The following is a 20,206-nucleotide window of genomic DNA, read 5'->3' as shown; positions in this document are numbered from 1 at the left end:
CTTTTAAGATTTATTCTCTTAGCAACTTTCAAATATAAAATACAGTATTGTTAACTATAGTCACCATGGTGTACCTTGTATCTCCAGAACTTATTTATCTTATAACCAGAAGTTTGCACCTTTTGACCATCTTTATCCATTTCCCCCGCTCCCCACTCTCTGCCTCTGGCAGCCACCAATCTTTTCTTTGTTTCCTTGAGTGAAGTTTTTTCAGAATCCATATATAAGTGAGATCATACGATATTTGTCTTTCTCTGATTTATTTCACTTAGCATAATGCCCTCAAGGCCCATTCATGTCGTTACAAATGGCAAGGTTTCTTTCCTTTTTATGGGTGAGTAATATTTTATATATTAATGCTTTAATGCTGCAAAGAACATGGGGATGCCAATATCTTTTCGAGATAGTGATTTTGTTTCCTTGGTATCTATACCCAGAAGTGGAGTTATTGGATCATGTGGTAGTTCTAGTTTTACTTTTTGGAGAATCTCCATACTGTTTTCCATCATGTCTCCACCAATTTGGATTCTCACCAACAGTGTGCAAATGTTCCCTTTTCTCCACATCCTTGTCAACACTTATCTCTTGTCTTTTTGCTAATGGCTGTTCTGACAGGTGTGAGATGATATCTCATTGTAGTTTTGATTTGCTTTATTTGATTATTAATGATGGTTTTTGTATACCTGTTGGCCATCTGTGTGTCATTTTTGGAAAAATATCTGTTTAACTCCTCTGACCATTTTAAAAAATCAGTGTTTTTTGTTTTTTTCTGCTATTGAGTTGTATAAGTTTTTTATATATTTTGGATATTAACCCCTTGTCAGATATATGATTTGAAAATATTTTCTCCCATTCTTTAGGTTGCCTTTTCATTTTGTTGATGGTTTCCTTTGCTGAGCAGAAGCATTTTAGTTTGATGTAGTCCCGCTTGTTGGTTTTTACTTTTATTGCCCTTTCTTTGGTGTCAGATCTAAAAAATCATCACCGAGACCAATGTCAAGGGACTTACCACCTATATTTTCTTGCAGGAGGTTTATGGTTTCAGGTCTTATGTTCAAGTCTTTAATCCATTTGAGTTGATTTTTGTGTATGGCGTAAGATAGGTATCCAGTTTCGTTCTTTTGCATGCGGCTGTCCAGTTTTCTTCACACAATTTGTTGAAGAGAATATCCTTTCCCCGTTGTGTGTTCTTGGCCCCTTTGTTGTAAATTAATTGACTGTTTATGTGTGGGTTTTTTTCTGGGCTCTCTGTTCTGTTCCATTGATCTGTGTGTCTGTTTTTATGCCAGTACCATACTGTTTTGATTACTATGGCTTTGTAATGTAGTTTGAAATTGGGAAGTGTGATGGCTACAGCCTTGTTCTTTCTCAAAATTGCTTTGGCTATTTGGTGTCTTTTGTGGTTCCATATAAATTTTAGGATTTTATTATTTATTTTATTTTACTTTTTGAGGAAGATTATCTCTGAGCTAACATCTGCTGCCAGTCCTCTTTTTTGCTGAGGAAGACTGGCCCTGAGCTAACATCCATGCCCATCTTTCTCTACTTTATATGTGGGATGCTTGCCACAGCATGGCGTGACAAGTGGTGTGTAGGTCTGTACCTGGGATCCAAACCGGCAAATCCCGGGCCACAGAAGCAGAACATGCAAACTTAACCACTGTGCTGCCAGGCTGGCCCCTTATTATTTTTTATTTCTGTGAAAAATGCTATTGGAAATTTGATAAGGATTGCACTGAATCTGGAGATTTGAGTTTTGGGTATTATGGACATTTTAACAATATTACTTCTTCCAATCCATGAGCATGGAATATCTTTCCATTTATTTGTGTCTTCAGTTTATTTCATCAATGTCTTAGAGTTTTCAGTGTACAGATCTTTCACCTCCTTGATTAAATTTATTCCTAGGTATTTTGTTCTTTTTGATGCACTTGTAAATGGAACTGTTTGCTTTCCGATAGTTTGTTGTTAGTGTATAGAAATGCAACTGATTTTTGTGTTGACTTTGTATCCTGCAACTTTACTGAATTCATTTATTAGTTCTAACAGTTTTTTTGGTGGCATCTTTAGCGTTTGCTACTATAATATCATGTCACCTGGCCTAGAGACAGTTTTGCTTCTTCCTTTCTGATTCAGATACATTTTATTTCTTTTTCTTGCCTGATTGTTCTGGCTAAGACTTCCAGTACTATGTGAATAAAAGTGGTGAGAATGAGCAACCTTGTCTTACTCCTGATCTTAGAGGAGAAGCTTTCATCTTTTCACTGTTGAGTATGATGTTAGCTGTGGGCTTGTCACATATGGCTTTATTATGTTGAGGTACGTTGTCTCTGTACGCACTCTGTTGAGAGTTCTTATCATGAATGGATGTTGAATTTTGTCTGATGCATTCTCTGCATCTGTTGAGAGGATCGTATGATTTTTATCCTTCATTTGTCAATGCAGTATATCATATTGATTGATTTATGGATGTTGAATCATCCTTACCTCCCACAGTTTGCTAATATTTTGTTGAGGATTTTTTATCTTTGTTCATCAGAGATATTGGCCTATAATTTTCTTTTTTTGTAGTGTCCTTATCTGGTTTTAGTGTCAAAGTGATGCTGGCCTTGTAAAATGAATTTGGAAGTGTTCCCTACTCTTCTGTTCTTTGAAAGAGTTTGAGAAGGGTTGGTATTTATTCTTCTTTAAATGTTTGGTAGAATTTACCAGTGAAGCCGTCTGGTCCTGGACTTTTCTTTGTTGGGTGGTTTTTAATTACTAATTCAATCTCCTTATTAATAATTGATCCATTTAGATTTTCTGTTTCTTCATGATTCAGTCTTGGTAGGTTGTTTGTATCTAGGAATTTATTCATTTCATCTAGGTCGTCCAATTGGTTGGCGTATAACTGTTCATAGTAGTCTCTTATGATCCTTTGTATTTCTGTTGTATCGGTTGTAATGTGTATAAATTATATTTTAATAATTGAAAGTATAATACAAATTTGACCTACTTTCTAGGTTTAAACGTCTCTGAGTGGTGTTTTCTCACCGATGGAGAATTACTTCCAAGCAGAAGCTTACAACCTGGACAAGGTGTTAGATGAATTTGAACAAAACGAAGGTGAGAATTTACTTTGGTGAATCTCTTTGAATGTATTTATGATATGGAGAATGTGGGGTTATGAGTGGATGCAGTACTTTAAGAAAAATAAAATCAGGGCCAATGATTTAATGACAAAACTATTACATAATAATGTCCAGAGGAAGAACTAACATTTTTTAGCACTGTGTGTTAGATACTGCGCTAAACCATTTTTACATGGATTATATTATTTAATGTTTAAAATAATCCAATGAAAGTAGATCTTATCTACAGTTTACAGATAAAAATAGAGGTTCAGAGAGGTTAAGCAACTTCTCCAGAGTGGCTTGGCTACTAAGTGTTGGGATTAGAATCCAGGCAGTATGATAGTGGAGCATGAGCTCTCTCTACTCTATACAACAAATTTATGGTCAAGAAAAGTTTTAGAATGTGTGGTTGTATTTCCTAAGCTAAGAAAAATAGCCTGTTGTGTATTGATTGGCCAATAAAGTAAAGATACATTTTAAACCTAATTTTAAAAGATTTACGTTTTTTTTTTTTTTATTAATGTTATGATAGATTACAACCTTGTGAGATTTCAGTTGTACATTTTTGTTAGTCATGTTGTGGGTACACCACTTCCCCCTCTGTGCCCTCCCCCCACCCCCCCTTTTCCCTGGTAACCACCGATCAGATCTCCTTTTCAATATACTAACTTCCACCTATGAGTGGAGTCATATAGAGTTCGTCTTTCTCTGACTGGCTTATTTCGCTTAACGTAATACCCTCGAGGTCCATCCACGTTGTTGTGAATGGGCCAATTTTGTCTTTTTTTATGGCTGAGTAGTATTCCATTGTGTATATATACCACATCTTCTTTATCCAATCATCAGTTTCTGGGCATGTAGGCTGGTTCCACGTCTTGGCTATTGTAAATAATGCTGCGATGAACATAGGGGTGCAACGGACTCTTGAGATTTCTGATATCAGGTTCTTAGGATAGATACCCAGTAATGGGATGGCTGGGTCATAGGGTATTTCCATTTTTAACTTTTTGAGAAATCTCCATACTGTTTTCTATAGTGGCTGTACCAGTTTGCATTCCCACCAACAGTGTATGAGGGTTCCTTTTTCTCCACAACCTCTCCAACATTTGTCACTCTTGGTTTTGGATGTTTTTGCCAATCTAACGGGTGTAAGGTGATATCTTAGTGTAGTTTTGATTTGCATTTCCCTGATAATTAGCGATGATGAACATCTTTTCATGTGTCTATTGGCCATATTCATATCTTCTTTTGAGAAATGTCTGTTCATGTCCTCTGCCCATTTTTTGATCGGGTTGTTTGTTTTTTTGTTGTTAATCGGTGTGAGTTCTTTGTATATTATGGAGATTAACCCTTTGTCGGATAAGTGGCTTGTAAATATTTTTTCCCAATTAGTGGGCTGTTTTTTTGTTTCAATCCTGTTTTCCCTTGCCTTGAAGAAGCTCTTTAGTCTGATGAAGTCCCATTTGTTTATTCTTTCTATTGTTTCCCTCAACTGAGGAGTTATAGTGTCCGAAAAGATTCTTTTGAAACTGATGTCAAAGAGTGTACTGCCTATATTCTCTTCCAAAAGACTTATTGTCTCAGGCGTAATCTTTAGGTCTTTGATCCATTTTGAGTTTATTTTGGTGTGTGGTGAAAAAGAATGGTCAATTTTCAATCTTTTGCATGTGGCTGTCCAGTTTTCCCAGCACCATTTGTTGAAGAGACTTTCTTTTCTCCATTGTAGGCCCTCTGCTCCTTTGTCGAAGATTAGCTGTCCATAGATGTGTGGTTTTATCTCTGGGTTTTCAATTCTGTTCCATTGATCTGTGGACCTGTTTTTGTACCAGTACCATGCTGTTTTGATCACTGTAGCTTTGTAGTATGTTTTGAAATCGGGGATTGTGATTCTGCCGGCTTTGTTTTTCTTTCTCAGGATTGCTTTAGCAATTCGCGGTCTTTTGTTGCCCCATATGAATTTTAGGATTGTTTGTTCAACTTCTGTGAAGAATGTTCTTGGGATTCTGATTGGGATAGCATTGAATCTGTATATTGCTTTAGGTAGTATGGACATTTTAACTATGTTTATTCTTCCAATCCATGTGCATGGAATGTCTTTCCATCTCTTTATGTCATCGTCAATTTCTTTCAAGAAAGTCTTGTAGTTTTCATTGTATAGATCCTTCACTTCCTTGGTTAAGTTTATCCCAAGGTATTTTATTCTTTTCATTGCGATTGTGAATAGGGATTGAGTTCTTGAGTTCTTTTTCTGTTAGTTCATTGTTAGTGTATAGAAATGCTACTGATTTGTGCACGTTAATTTTATACCCTGCTACTTTGCTGTAGTTGTTGATTATTTCTAATAGTTTTTCTATGGATTCTTTGGGGTTTTCTATATATAAGATCATGTCGTCTGCAAACAACGAGAGTTTTACTTCTTCGTTACCTATTTGGATTCCTTTTATTTCTTTTTCCTGCCGAATTGTTCTGGCCAGCACCTCCAGTACTATGTTGAATAGGAGTGGTGAAAGTGGGCACCCTTGTCTTGTTCCTGTCCTCAGAGGGATGGCTTTCAGTTTTTGTCCATTGAGTATGATGTTGGCTGTGGGTCTGTCATATATGGCCTTTATTATGTTGAGGTACTTTCCTTCTGTACCCATTTTACTGAGGGTTTTTATCATAAATGGGTGTTGGATCTTGTCGAATGCTTTCTCTGCATCTATTGAGATGATCATGTGGTTGTTTCATTTTGTTGATGTAGTGTATCACGTTGATTGACTTGCGGATGTTGAACCATCCCTGTGTCCCTGGTATAAATCCCACTTGATCGTGGTGTATAATCTTTTTGATGTATTGCTGTATTCGTTTTGCCAAAATTTTGTTGAGGATTTTTGCATCTATGTTCATCAGTGATATCGGCCTGTAGTTCTCCTTCTTTGTGTTGTCCTTGTCAGGTTTGGGGATCAGAGTGATGTTGGCTTCATAGAATGTGTTAGGGAGTTCTCCATCTTTCTCAATTTTCTGGAACAGTTTGAGGAGAATAGGTATTAAGTCTTCTTTGAATGTTTGGTAGAATTCTCCAGAGAAGCCGTCTGGTCCTGGACTCTTATTTTTGGGGAGGTTTTTGATTACCGTTTCTATTTCCTTACTTGTGATTGACCTATTCAGATTCTCCATTTCTTCCTGATTCAGTTTGGGGTGATTGTAGGAGTCTAGGAATTTGTCCATTTCTTCCAGGTTGTTCAATTTGTTGGCATATAGTTTTTCATAGTATTCTCTTATGATCTCTTGTATTTCATTGGTATCTGTTGTGATTTCTCCTCTGTCATTCCTAATTTTATTAATTTGTGATTTCTCTCTTCTTTTCTTGGTGAGTCTGGCTAGGGGTTTGTCAATTTTGTTAATTCTTTCGAAGAACCAACTCTTTGTTTCATTGATCCTTTCTATTGTTTTTTTTGTTTCAATATCGTTTATTTCTGCTCTTATTTTTATTATTTCCCTCCTTCTACTGACTCTGTGCTTTGTTTGTTCTTCTTTTTCTAGTTCTGTTAGGTGTCGTTTGAGGTTGCTTATGTGAGCTTTTTCTTGTTTAGTGAGGTGAGCCTGTATTGCGATGAATTTCCCTCTTAGGACTGCTTTTGCTGCATCCCAAATGATTTGGTATGTCGTGTTCTCATTTTCATTAGTCTCCAGATAAAATTTGATTTCTTCTTTAATTTCTTCAATGATCCATTGTTTGTTGAGAAGCGTGTTGTTTAGTCTCCACATTTTTGCACCTTTCTCTGCTTTTTTCTTGTAGTTGATTTCTAGTTTAATAGCATTATGATCAGAAAAGATGCTTGATATTATTTCAACTCTCTTGTATTTATTGATGTTTGCTTTGGTTCCCAAAATATGGTCAATCCTTGAGAATGTTCCATGTGCACTTGAGAAGAATGTGTAACCTGCTGTTTTTGGATGAAGTGTTCTATATATATCTATTAAGTCCATCTGGTCTAATTTTTCATTTAATTCTATTATTTCCTTGTTGATTTTCTGTCTGGATGTTCTGTCCATTGGTATTAATGGTGTGTTGAGGTCCCCTACTATTATTGTATTGTTGTTGATGTCTTCTTTTAGTTCTATTAAGAGTTGCTTTACAAATCTTGGTGCTACTGTGTTGGGTGCGTATATATTTATAAGTGTTATGTCTTCTTGGTGGAGAGTCCCTTTTATCATTATATACTGTCCCTCTTTATCTTTCTTTATCTGTTTTGCTTTGAAATCTACCTTGTCTGATATTAGTATAGCGACACCTGCTTTCTTTTGTTCATTATTAGCTTGGAGTATTGTTCTCCATCCCTTCACTCTGAGTCTGTGTTTGTCTTTGGGGTTGAGGTGTGTTTCCTGGAGGCAGCATATTGTTGGATCTTGTTCTTTGATCCATCCTGCCACTCTGTGTCTTTTGATTGGGGAGTTCAATCCATTTACATTTAGAGTGATTATTGAGATGTGGGGGCCTACCACTACCATTTTGTGTCTTGTTTTCCAGTTTTCTTCAATTTCCTTTGTTACTTGTCCCATGGTTTAATCTGTTCTGCTGTAGAGCTGCTACTCTCTGTTGTTGTCCTTCTACTTATCTCCTGTGCTCTTGGTTTTGTAGCCCCTTTCCTTTTTTGGATTTTTCAGGAATGAGGGTTTTCCTGAGGATTTCCTGTAGAGGAGGTTTTGTGGCAATGAACTCCCTTAATTTTTGTTTATCTGGGAAAGTTTTTATTTCTCCATCATATTTGAAGGATATTTTCGCTGGGTAGAGAATTCTCGGCTGTAGATTTTTGTCCTTCAGATTTTTGAATATATCATTCCACTCTCTTCTAGCCTGTAAAGTTTCTGCTGAGAAATCTGCTGATAGCCTGATGGGGGTTCCTTTGTAGGTTAGTTTCTTTTGCCTGGCTGTCCTTAGTATTTTCTCCTTGTCGTTGACTTTTGCTAGCTTCACTACTATATGCCGTGGAGTTGGTCTTCTTGCATTGATAAAGTTTGGAGATCTATTGGCTTCTGTCACCTGAAGATCCATCTCCCTCACCAGATTTGGGAAGTTCTCGGCCATTATTTCTTTGAATAGGCTTTCTGCCCCTTTCTCCTTCTCTTCTCCCTCTGGTATACCTATAATCCTTACGTTGCATCTCCTAATTGTGTCTGATAATTCTCGGAGAGTTTCTTCATTTCTTTTTAGTCTTGCTTCTCTCTCCTCCTCTGCCTGCAGCAATTCTATATTGCCATCTTCCAAATTGCTAATTCTTTCCTCCATATTATTGGCCCTACTGTTCAGAGCATCTAGATTTTTCTTAATCTCCTCTATTGTGTTCTTCATTTCCAATATTTCTGTTTGGTTCTTCTTTATCGTATCAAACTCTTTTGTGACATAGGTCCTGAACTCGTTGAGTTGTCGGTCAGAATTCTCTCTTAACTCATTGAGTATTTTAATGATGGCTGTTTTGAAGTCATCATCATTTAGGTTATATATCTCATTTTCTTTGGGATTGTTTTCTGTGTATTTGTTACTTTCTTTCTGTTCTGGAGATTTAATGTATTTTTTCATATTGCTTGATGTTGTTGATTTGTGCCTCCGCATGGAGATAGAGTTTAGTTGCTCCTTTCACTTGTTTCAGCTGCTGCGGTGGGGGAGCAGCTGTTTATACTGCACCAACCAGGAACCCTGTCTGCAGTTGGCTAACTGGGCCTGGGCCCCTCCTCGTAGTCACAGTGGTCCTTTGGATTCCCTCCTCTGCTGTGGGGGCTGTCACAGGGGGGCTTCAGGCTGCTGGTGCCTACTGTTGCAGCCCACCTAGATGTGCTCCCTCCTTGGGGTCTGCAACGGTGTTATGGGCTTTTCCAGCGGCCAGGGGTGGGATCACTTATATTTGTCGCTCCGTTGCTGTCGGCACCCACAAAATCTCACTTGTCCTCTATGGGTCGCAGGAGAGCTATTGGCATCTTCTACAGTCTGTGGTTAGTTCACCTAGCTATGCTGTTTTTGCCCTGGGGTCTTCCAGCCTTGTGGCTGCCGGCTGGGTGCTTTCTACTGGTGCTGTGCAGAGGCTTTCCCTAAGGCTGCTGTGAGCCTGTAGGGTTTCCCCCTAGGCTACGGAGCTGGGTCTCTGGAACTCCCCCCAGCCCCAGTCCTCTCCGAGATCTCCGGCAATCCCTAGCCCCATGGGGCGGGCAATGGCAGCTGGAGGTCGCCCTGCCCTCTGGGCTTCTCTCCGGGACTTTCCCGGAGTTGAATGCTGGGCGTTGCCCCTCCGCTAAAGGCAGACAGAGAGTTCCGTCTGCTACTCAGGCAGAACTCCGGAGCTTCCCCTCCGGGGCGCAGAGCCGGCCCCTGGAACTTCCCCTAGCCCCAGTCCTCTCCGAGATCCCCAGCAATCCCTAGTCCCACGGGGCGGGCAACGGCAGCCGGGGGTCGCCCCGCCCTCTGGGATTCTCTCCCGGACTTTCCCAGAGCCGAGTGCTTGGCGTGGCCCCTCCGCCAATGGCAGACAGAGAGCTCTGTCTGCTGCCCGGGCAGAATTCTGTAACTTCCCCTCTGGGGCGCAGAGCGGGCCTCTGGAGCTTCCCCCAGCCTCAGTCCTCTCCGAGATCTCCGGCAATCCCTAGCCCCATGGGGCGGGCAATGGCCGCTGTAGGTCGCCCCGCCCTCTGGGATTCTCTCCAGGACTTTCCTGGAGTTGAATGCTGGGCGTTGCCCCTCTGCTAAAGGCAGAGAGAGAGTTTTGTCTGCTGCCCGGGCAGAACTCCGGAGTTTCCCCTCCGGGGCGCAGAGCCGGCCTTTGGAACTTCCCCCAGCCCCAGTCCTCTCTGAGATCTCCAGCAATCCCTAGTCCCACAGGGCGGGCAACGGCAGCTGGGGGTCGCCCCACCCTCTGGGCTTCTCTCTGGGACTTTCCCGGAGTTGAGTGCTGGGCGTGGCTCCTCCGCCAATGGCAGACAGAGAGTTTTGTCTGCTGCCTGGGCAGTATTCTGTAACTTCCCCTCCGGGGCGTGGAGTCGGCCTTTGGAGCTTCACCCAGTCCCAGTCCGCTCGGAGATCTCCGGCAATCCCTAGCCCCACCGTGCCGGCAGTGGCAGCCGGGAGACCTCCATACCCTCAGCGACTCTCTCTGGGACCCTCCGGGTGCCGCGAACACCAGGTGGGATCTCCCCGCCAATGGCGGGGAGAGACTCTCCCCGCGGGCCCAGGTGTGCAACTCCAAAGTTTCCCTCTGCGTTTAGGAGTAATTGCGGGGGGTTTAGGTAGGGTTCTGGTCACCTGTTTCCACCATCGCTCCTCTGTTGTGTGCTCGCTCCTGCCCTAGATGTGTGTAGATCTTCTGGGGGCGTCCGTTGGAAGAAAGCCGCTTGCGGGTACTAGGCTGCTTGGTCGGGGTTGGAGAGTTTTCACCTATTTCCACATCCTCCCAGAGGAAAGTCCGTCTGCCTTCCGATGTATGGTCGCGTGGGTATCTCAGACGTCCTGAGATGCTGTCTGGATATCCTTTGTTAAGCGATAAGTGTCCAAATAATTGTAGACTCGAAGGGGGAGAGACAAAGAGGACTACTCACGGCGCCATCTTGGATCCTACATTTTTAAGTAACTTCTAAAACTGTTAAATTACACATTCTCAAGGCCCAGTGTAAAAGTGTCTGCTTAAAATTCACTTCATTTAGGTAAAGCTTTTCCTTAAATTCCCCTCTCGGTATGGCTTGAATGGATAAGCCATAATTAAATCTCTGTCTTTCACTTTACCCTCTTGCCTGGTGTTCTCTGTTCTAATGGGAAATGGCATGGCATGGAACAAGTTTACAAAGTGATATATTTCCATCTAAAGTCCATGATTTTAGTAATGGTCCCCAAACCTTTATTATATACAGTGATTCAGGTGGTTCTTTGATGGCAGTTGGGAAGAGAGATTAGTTTTGATTTTGTTGTCTTAAGTGTATGATAGAGCAAGCCCTGAAGAGAAGGTAGTAGGGAAAAGGGAGACGAAGGATCCCTGGAATGGCCTCTTCTTCTCATGGTTTACCATTGATGACCCAACGCTACCTGTAACCCAGGCTCGTTCCTGATTCGTGTAAATGTGAAATCTAATCATTTGGGATTTTATTTTATCTAGGTGGGCTTTGGAAGATGTATTCTCCTCTGAGTTTCGATCATTTATACCAGTATTTTCTCAATCCTTTCTTTGGGTTGGCCCTCTATGTATCACAGTTATTTAAGTCATGAGATATTTACAAAGGTGCTACATCTAATCATGTGAATTCTATACTGCTAGAGTCCCACTGACTCTACTTAATAAAACTTAGTTCATTACATCAATCTCTTTGTGACTTCTGTAGATTCTAGGAAGGGATTTTGTATATAGTTGATTTTCAATACAGTTTTGTTGAATCAGTTAAAATTGTCATTTTAGTTTGAAAATATAGCATTTGCTGACAAAAAGATAACTCCTTTAGAAGGAGAAAAATTTCGGAAGCCAGCTACTTGTTTGTAACTTTCTTTTTTAATCTCAGTATCAGATGCATTAAAACTACCACCTCTGGCCTGATGCCTTTGCAAGTATTTTTTAAATAAAGTGATTTCTCATTTTGTGTTAATTTCCTCCTCTTTTCTTTTTGGTGAGGGAGATTGGCCCTGAGCTAACATCTGTTGCCAATCTTCCTCTTTTTGCTTGAGGAAGATTGTCGCTGAGCTAACATCTGTGCCAATCTTCCTGTATTTTGTTTGTGGGACACCTCCACAGCATGGCTTGATGAGCAGTGTGTAGGTCTGTGCCTGGGATCTGAACCTGTAAATGCGGGGCCGCCAAAGCAGAGCACACGAACTTAACCACTGTGCCACCAGGCTGGCCCCTAATTTCCTCCTTTAAATGAAAAATATACCACACACAGACTGTGATGACACTAGATAATAAACATTATGCCCAGACAGCAGGTAGTTGAATAATTTATTAAAATTAAAATTAAATTAAAGTTAAAATTAAATTAAAATTAAAAATGAAGTTTTTAATACCTGAGCATTCCTGTTTGAATATTATTAAATATTGTTGTAAGAAGCACTCTTTCCTTTTTGTTTCTAGAAACCAGCTTGGAAATAAGATTTCTATTTTTTTTTAAAGGAAGCACATGTTGCTAAATCTCAAGTCTCTGCTAGCCCAAATTTGGTAAACTTGGGATTTAACACTCAGAGTATACTAAATTCATCTCCACATAATCTGATGTTTTAAAGCTTTTACTGTCTGCCCTTTCTAGCTTTTTTTTTAACTACTTCCTTAAACTAATTTTTTTCAACCCAAACCGATTTACTTATTGCTCTCTCACATTGTTGTTTTTGGGATTATACTTGTCCTTGTTCCCTTCCTTGTGAATGCCCTCTTTTCCAAGCTTAACATAAAATTGTCTTTGAAGCCCAGCCCATTTCCTCCTGCCTCCATGAATTCAAGCTTGCTACCTCAGCCTGTAAAATATCCTTCTCCTCTGAATTTATTTTCTACTACTGCATAACAGTTTTCAAATACTTATGTTGTCCTGTACTGCTAATTAGATATTCATGTGTATTCTATCTATTTCTTATTCTTCCAACTAGATTATGTACTTCTCGGAGGCCAGAGCTATCATTTAATCTTCATGTTCCTCACACTCACTGTGGTAGATACTCACTTAGCATGTATTTATTGTGTACCTCCTCCGTACCAGGCACTATGCAAAGTGAGGACTTACATTGATGGAAAGTAATGGTTTCTGCCTGAAAGAGTCAGGTAAATAAGCCATTGCATTACAGTGTAGCAGATGCTTTAACAGAGATAGGAACAGTGTGCTAAGGGAGCATTAAAGATTAACGTTACTGCTGAGAGGAAAATATATTTGCATAATATCAGGACTGTGGAGATGAGATTTATTGTAGGAAGAAAGCAGAAAAAGGAATAAGTGTAGTATTTCTTATTTCTCTAATTAAACATACACATAACACTGTAACTTGGAAAAATAACCATCATAGTCATGATCTGTTAAAAAGTAAATGGAAACATTATGGGAAATTATGTTTTAGATAGAATATAAGTGGGTTGACTTAATAAGACAATGAATACTTTTTGCCAAATGTCCTCAGATAATAATGTAAATATGAACCTAATTAATAATGTGTTATGACATGGTTATGAGTAGAATTTCATATCCTATAGCAAACTTGTTTTTAAACTTATTAGTGTGGACAAATTTCAAATACATACAAAGTAAACAGAATAGTATAATAAGCTCTAGTGTACCCAGTACCCAGCTTTAGCAGTGATTGACATGCTGTCATTTTTGTTTCATATATATCTTCAGCCACTCCTCATTCCCTGCTTCATTGTTATTTTTTTATATTTTTTAAAGATAAAATTTACATACATTAAAAAGTATAGATCTTAACGATATGGTTTTGACAAATAGATATAGCCACGTAACCCACATCTTAGTCATCATGTAGATTATAGAGCATCTATCTACTTCTACAGAAAATTCCTTTGCTTTCCTCTCCGCTCATTTACTACATTGTTTTCACGGTTCTGACTTGTTTTCTATCTTAGATTAGCTTCTAGTCTGCCTTGTGCTGGGCCAATCCAAGGCCTTCCACATTGCTGGACACCCCCTCCTCCAGCCCCCCACTCTCTAGTACAGCCTGTGGGCCACTTTAATTATGTTACTAGATTGGGGTAGAATTCTTTGGTTGTTTGGAATCTTCTGGGATATTACCATTTGACGACATATAATACAGGGAACAGTCAAATATATTTTCTCATTCTTAGCTAAAAATTAGAAACTTCATATCCTAAGAATACTCTGTTTTCAGATGTCTTAGGAATATTTTATTTTCAGAGTATATTTGCAAATGTAGTTGATTGACTCAGTCCTAGCTTTTCCAGTATTACCAGTAATCTTACTGTAATTATTTATTTTTTCAGATGAAACAGTTTCTCCTATTTTATTGGATACAAAGTGGAATAAGATTCTAGATTCCCCTTCTCGCCAACCTGCGGTTTCTCATGAGTCACAGCCACAACTGAAAGTCTTCTCCCTGGCTCATTCAGTTACTCTCACTACAGAGGGAGAGGACCATTGTGCTAATGGACAGGACTGTAGTCTAAATCCAGAGATCACCACGATGTGGATTGATGAAAATGCTATTGCAGAAGATCAGTTAATTAAAAGGAACTGTAGTCGAGATGATCAATGCAGTGCTGTCGAAGTAGGAGAGAAGAAATGTGGGAACCTAACTTATCTGCCAGAAGAGAAGAATGTTCTTGTTGTAGCCGTCATGCATAACTGTGATAAAAGGACATTACAAAGCGATTTACAGGATTGTAATAATTATAATAGTCAATCCCTCATGGATACTTTTAGCTGTTCACTGGATGACGAATACAGACAAACTGATCAATTTAATTTTAGTATAAATGGGTCCACTGAAAAAGATATAAACTCAGAGAAACAAATGGATCTGTTGAATAGACCAAATGCAGAGGAGGATCCTGTTAAACGTGTATGTACTACTTCATCTGATAATCTAGCCAGTGTCTGTTCCACGTCACAATTAGAGGATGATGAAAATATAGGTAGAGACCCCTCCATGTCTGCGATTACAAGTTTAGCATTTGATTCAGTGATCTCTTCCCAGGGAACAGATGGAAGTCCTGCTGTTAAAAAGCAAGAGAACTATATACCAGATGAGGTTCTCACTGGCAAAAACGGCTCTCCTAGGACAGATGTGGAAAGTCCAAATTCCTTTTCCTGCTTGAGTGAGGCGATTTTCATGAAAAAAGAGCCAGCAGAGGAGAGAACAACTGAAGAATCCATGCAGTCTGGTTTACCTTTGCTTCTCAAACCAGACACGCCTAATGGGTCTGGAAGGGATGATAGCTGTGAACAGTTTTCAGATTGCCTTGTGCCCACTGAAGTTAGAGCTGATGAAAATGAGAGTTTTAAACATGTGGAAATTCTTGGCACTACAGAACTTCTTAATATGACAGAGCATTTCTCTGAATCTCAGGAGATGACTAATTGGAAATTGACTAAACTAAATGAGATGAATGACAGCCAGGTAAATAAAGAAAATGAGAAGTTCCTGCAGTTGAATCAGCCTGAGGACACTTACAATGATAGGGGAGGAGAGAGTGATAGAACGGCAGAAGCAGGTCTAGATTTAAAAGGAACTTGTATGAATGAAAGTGAAGGATGTGATTTCTCCACTGTTACGGATACACCAGCAGCAAATTCTCTATCTAATTGTTGTGATTCCTATGGAATGCAGAGCCCAGTTGTTTGTTTTATTCCAAAGACTTTACCCTCCAAAGAAGATTCAGTAACGGAAGAAAAGGAAATAGAGGAGAGCAAGTCAGAATGCTACTCAAATATTTATGAACAGAGAGGAAATGAAGCCACTGAAGGGAGTGGACTACTTTCAAACAGCACTGGTGACCTAATGAAGAAAAATTATTTACACAGTTTCTGTAGTCAGGTTCCATCAGTGCTTGGGCAATCTTCACCCAAGATAGTGGCAAACCTGCAGTCTATCAGTGTTCCTTTTGGTGGTGCAAGACCTAAGCAACCTTCTAATCTTAAACTTCAAATTCCAAAGCCATTATCAGAGCATTTACAAAATGACCTTCCTGCAAACAATGGAAATAACATTAAAAACAAAAATGATGTTCTTGGGAAAGCAAAATTAGGGGACAACTCAGCAACCAATGTATGCAATGCCTCTTTGGGAAACATCTCTATTGCTGACACAAATGGGGAACATTTAGAAAGTTATGAGGCTGGGATATCCAGTAGACCGTGCCTTGCATTAGCTCCAGATAGCCCAGATAATGATCTAAGAGCTGGTCAGTTTGGAACTTCTGCCAGAAAGCCATTTACCACTCTGGGTGAGGTGGCTCCAGTATGGGTACCGGATTCTCAGGCTCCAAATTGCATGAAATGTGAAGCCAGGTTTACATTCACCAAAAGGAGGCATCACTGCAGAGCATGTGGAAAGGTAAGTTGTGTGTATCAGGTCAGAAATCTGGCATGCCCATTTTGTAATGCTCTAATTTTCAATTAGAAATTAATAAAGGCAATATCAGGTGAACATACTTCTGGTTGAGATGGCTTTATAAATAGCTTTTGAAAACCAGTGCTAGGAAATTTCTAAATAAAAAATGAGCTTGCTGATTCTTAGTGTTTATGTGATTTTTTTGTTGCCAAGACTTAAGCTGAATCAGTTTTCATGAAGAGATGAGAATTGAGGAAGTGTTAACTTTGTGGTTTCTATATTGATAGATATTTGGTTAATGAAATAGTTTGAAATAAGGAGGTTACTCACTCCGTTTAAGAAATATTTGTGACTGACTTCATATTTTTTAGTTCTTGATAAATTGAATATTACACTTAGAATCCATGCCAGTTTTTTGTGTAGGATTTTTGCCATTGCGCTAGACTTTCTAGAACTTTTTATATATGTACACACACACATATTTTTGTCTTTTCCCTCATATAACTTTGATACAGAATAGAGTTCAAGGTTATAGATCCTTGTAACAAGGTTATAAGAAGAGTTGATATTCCTTAGCTCTCCCTAAATTCTGTTAGCTAGTAACACATCAGTTTATTTGTTTGGTTCTTTTTGTTGTTTTTGTTTTTTGGTGAGGAAGATTGCCCCTGAGCTAACATCTGTGCCAATCTTCCTCTATTTTTTGTATATGGGACACCGCCACAGCATGGCTTGATGAGCAGTATATAGGTCTGCACCTGGGATCCAAACTCATGAACCCTGGGCTGCTGAAGTAGAGCACGTGAACTCAACCAGTATGTCACTAGCTGTTTGTTTTTTAAGAAACAAGGAGGAAGGGAGATTTCGGTGTTTATTTTTTTTAAATTGCCAGCTTTTTTTTAATGCTGTTTGTTGTTGTTGTTGTTGTTGTTGTTGAGGAAGACTGCCCCTGGGCTAACATCTGTTGCCAATCTTCCTCTTTTTTTTCCTCTCCCCAAAGCCCAAGTACATAGTTGTATATCCTGTTGTAGGTCACTCTAGTTCTTCTACGTGGGATGCTGCCTCAGCATGGCTTGATGAGCAGTGTGTAGGTCCACACCCAGGATCCGAACCTGTGATCTTCGGGCCCCCAAAGTACAGCATATGAACTTAACCACTCAGCCAGGGGATCAGCCCCAGATTTTGAATTTTTAAAAAGAATGCAAGCTTAGGTGTCAGATCTAGATTCGAACTTCAGCTTTGTTGCTGTTAGCCATATAACTTTATTAAGCCTTAGTTTTTAATAAAAACAAAACAAAAATATTAATCATTTTTATTAGGCTGCTGTGAAGACTAAATGAGATTATAGTAAGTGCTCAATAATTAACCTCTGTTTCCCTTCTTGCTTGATTTATTGATCTGTCTGTATTACTTAGGATGCTTTCAACTTTAAGGAACAGAGTACCTGACCCTCAGTGACTCAGACAAAAATAACATTTATTTCACATAACAGGAAGCCTGAAGATAGAGACCCTGTTATGTCTGGATACAGAGTCAAGATCACTGAACTCCTCTTGGTCTTCCCCTCATGGTCTCAATATAGTGGCACAACTCTAAGCATCAGGTCCAACCTGGCAGCTTCCCAAGTGCAAAGAAACTGGTTGGGGGCAAAAGAGCCCATTCCTCTTGCTGCCCTCTCATCTGGGAGGAAAGAATCCCCAGCAACTAATGTCCGTTTATTGGCCAGTTCTAGACTACAGGTTCAATCTTAGACCAGTTACTGACAAAGGGGAGCAGAACTACCACGATTGGCTAAGATCAATCATGATTCATCTCCGGGGGCTCAGCCCAGTGTTGCCTGAATAGAAGTAGGATTCTGTTAAGAAGGAAAAGGGGGAGCGTGGCTCCTGGATGGGAAATCAGCAAGGCCTACCGTAGGGTCCTAGCACAAAAGAATCAAATGATGGGGAGCAGAAAGAAGTTAAAGCTTGACTGGGCTGTTCATCTGTAATTATTAAAGTTTGAAGAAAATAATGTGTTTAATTCTTCAATACTTTGCACTCTGAAGTAAACCTATGGTCGGTAACCTGAACAGTCTTCTGTTGGGGTATTAGAGATGTCATTTTTATATTGTTCTATGTTTTACTTACTACTTTTAACATTTCCTGAAAATTTTGCTTTCTTAAGCAAATAGTAAAAACACTTTTGCTCCAGACCAGCATATCCAAATGCAATGAGTAAATAGGTAATTTACATGGATTCAAGAAGAAAATGGTGGCAAATGCACATAAGTTGAAAAATTAGATAGAATTTTTGCTAAGTGGAATTTATGAATTCATATGGATTATGGATTCATATTCCATCTTTTACCTTTCCATCTCCAGTTACCTCAGTGATGTTCTAAGGATTGATGAGATAATGTCTATAAAAATCCTTGAGCTTCTCAGAAGGAAAGGGCTTATAAACATAGGTATACTTTTTCTAGGTATTAATCAGATTATACTGGGAATGTAGCTAGAAAAATACTCCAGGAAATGTGATTTTGTAAAATAGTTTTTACTGTTGAAAAAAGAAATTGTTAAATTGTAATAGAAAGTAAGCATATCCAGTAATTTCTCTACTTAACATCTACAGCTAAATTCTCTTAAGCGTCACAAACATATATTGAGCATCTAATATATGAAGGGTTCTGGGCGAGGTATTGCAGATTCAGAGATACATAAATGGGGAGGTATGACCTCATGGAATTTATAATCAAGGGCAGTAATTTCAGTGAGTGGGGCGAGGAATATTTGGATTTCTTGAAGTTTTTCAAAAATCCTGAAAAAACTGTGAACCACTGATCTGAGTAGACAAACAGACCATCCCACAACAAATTATAATGCAGTGTATTAAGAACCAGTTATGTGTGCTTTATATTCATTCATTCTTATTTAATCTCTATCACAGTCTTGTAGAATGGGTTGTTAATTTTTTCCTATTTGACAGATCAAGAATCGGAGGCTCAGAGAGGTCAAGGAATATGCCCAAGGTCACACAGCTTGAAAATGCTAGAGTCAACTTTGAAGCTGGTACTCTTTCTTTCAGTCATACTACTTCCCCTAGAATATCTCCTTATTCATATTAGCAGTATGAACAAAATACTTTAGGATCATTGAGGAATGAGAGCTTAATTTTTCCAAGAATGGCAGAGGGAGTTAGGAGTCATGATACAAAAAGACTGTTTGGAAAGGGAGCTATAAAAAAAGTGGGTATAATTTATGGAACAAAGTTCTAAAGTATGTGAGAAAAATGGGATCTCAGCGGAGCATCGGTAGCGTCAAGATAAAAACACACTTGAATATAGAAGGAGTTAATAGAAAATGTGGAATATTATTTAACAGAGTATAGGGCTTATATTCAGTTCTTGATAAGTAGTAGATATTATAATTGTTATAGCATTCATCTTGGTATAATGTAATTAAGTGAAATATAAAATAATTGCACTAGAGTTTATGAAAGTGTTGAAATATTGCCACTTTTTCCTATATTGCTATAATGGTGATCAAGACTCCTGGATTCCATTCTTCATTGTTAATTGGAAAAGCATGTCACACTCTCTAAAATGTTCAGCAAATGTGAGTTTTTTATTTCATACATTATTTAGATAATGACTTTAAATAGCAGCATCCTTACTTCTCCTGTACGATAGGTGATAAATTGGAGAATAGAGTGTAGAGAACTCCTTCCTCAAAAGGTACCCTCTAGGTTCAAATGATCACCATTATTCTGTATCCTTATTAATCGCCTATGGAAATCACTGATTCCAGCAGACCATGGTTATCTTCTGTTGGGCTCCATTTGCCACAAATATTTTGATCCCTTTTTATTTGATCTTTTGACTTCAAAGGGCTGTGAAAGCCATTAAGTTTAAGAGTAAAAGAGAGAGGAGTTTTTTTGAAAGCGGAGAAGAATTTCTAAAAGAAAAGAAGATGTCTTTTATTTGGTCATTTGCAAGTCTTTGCCACACTTTATCGATTACTGTCACTGATGTGGCCAGTTATTGTTCACTAGGTGCCAGCTGGTAAACTGTTCTGTCTACTACTTGATAGAAGTAGACATAAAAATA

At 39.0% G+C, this 20,206-nt stretch overlaps 1 protein-coding gene across 5 annotated transcripts in view; it reads left to right on the top strand.

Moving 5' to 3' along the window:
* The window catches only part of ZFYVE9 (zinc finger FYVE-type containing 9), a 191,783-nt gene that overhangs the window by 76,489 nt on the left and 95,088 nt on the right, over positions 1-20,206 (top strand). For all 5 annotated transcript variants that reach the window (XR_011503394.1, XM_070509926.1, XM_070509924.1 and 2 more), the window contains 2 exons: positions 3,003-3,105; positions 14,054-16,125. Coding sequence is in view for 4 of the 5 variants with exons in the window: in XM_070509926.1 (XP_070366027.1) it covers positions 3,036-3,105; positions 14,054-16,125 (2,142 nt within the window). In the remaining variant the exon portion in view is untranslated. The remainder of the gene's footprint in view (positions 1-3,002; positions 3,106-14,053; positions 16,126-20,206) is intronic.

This window comes from Equus asinus, chromosome 5, assembly GCF_041296235.1.
Source record: "Equus asinus isolate D_3611 breed Donkey chromosome 5, EquAss-T2T_v2, whole genome shotgun sequence".
Taxonomy (NCBI): domain Eukaryota; kingdom Metazoa; phylum Chordata; class Mammalia; order Perissodactyla; family Equidae; genus Equus; species Equus asinus.
Note: the sequence above shows the minus strand (reverse complement) of the source record. Positions and strands in the feature narration are given on the sequence as shown.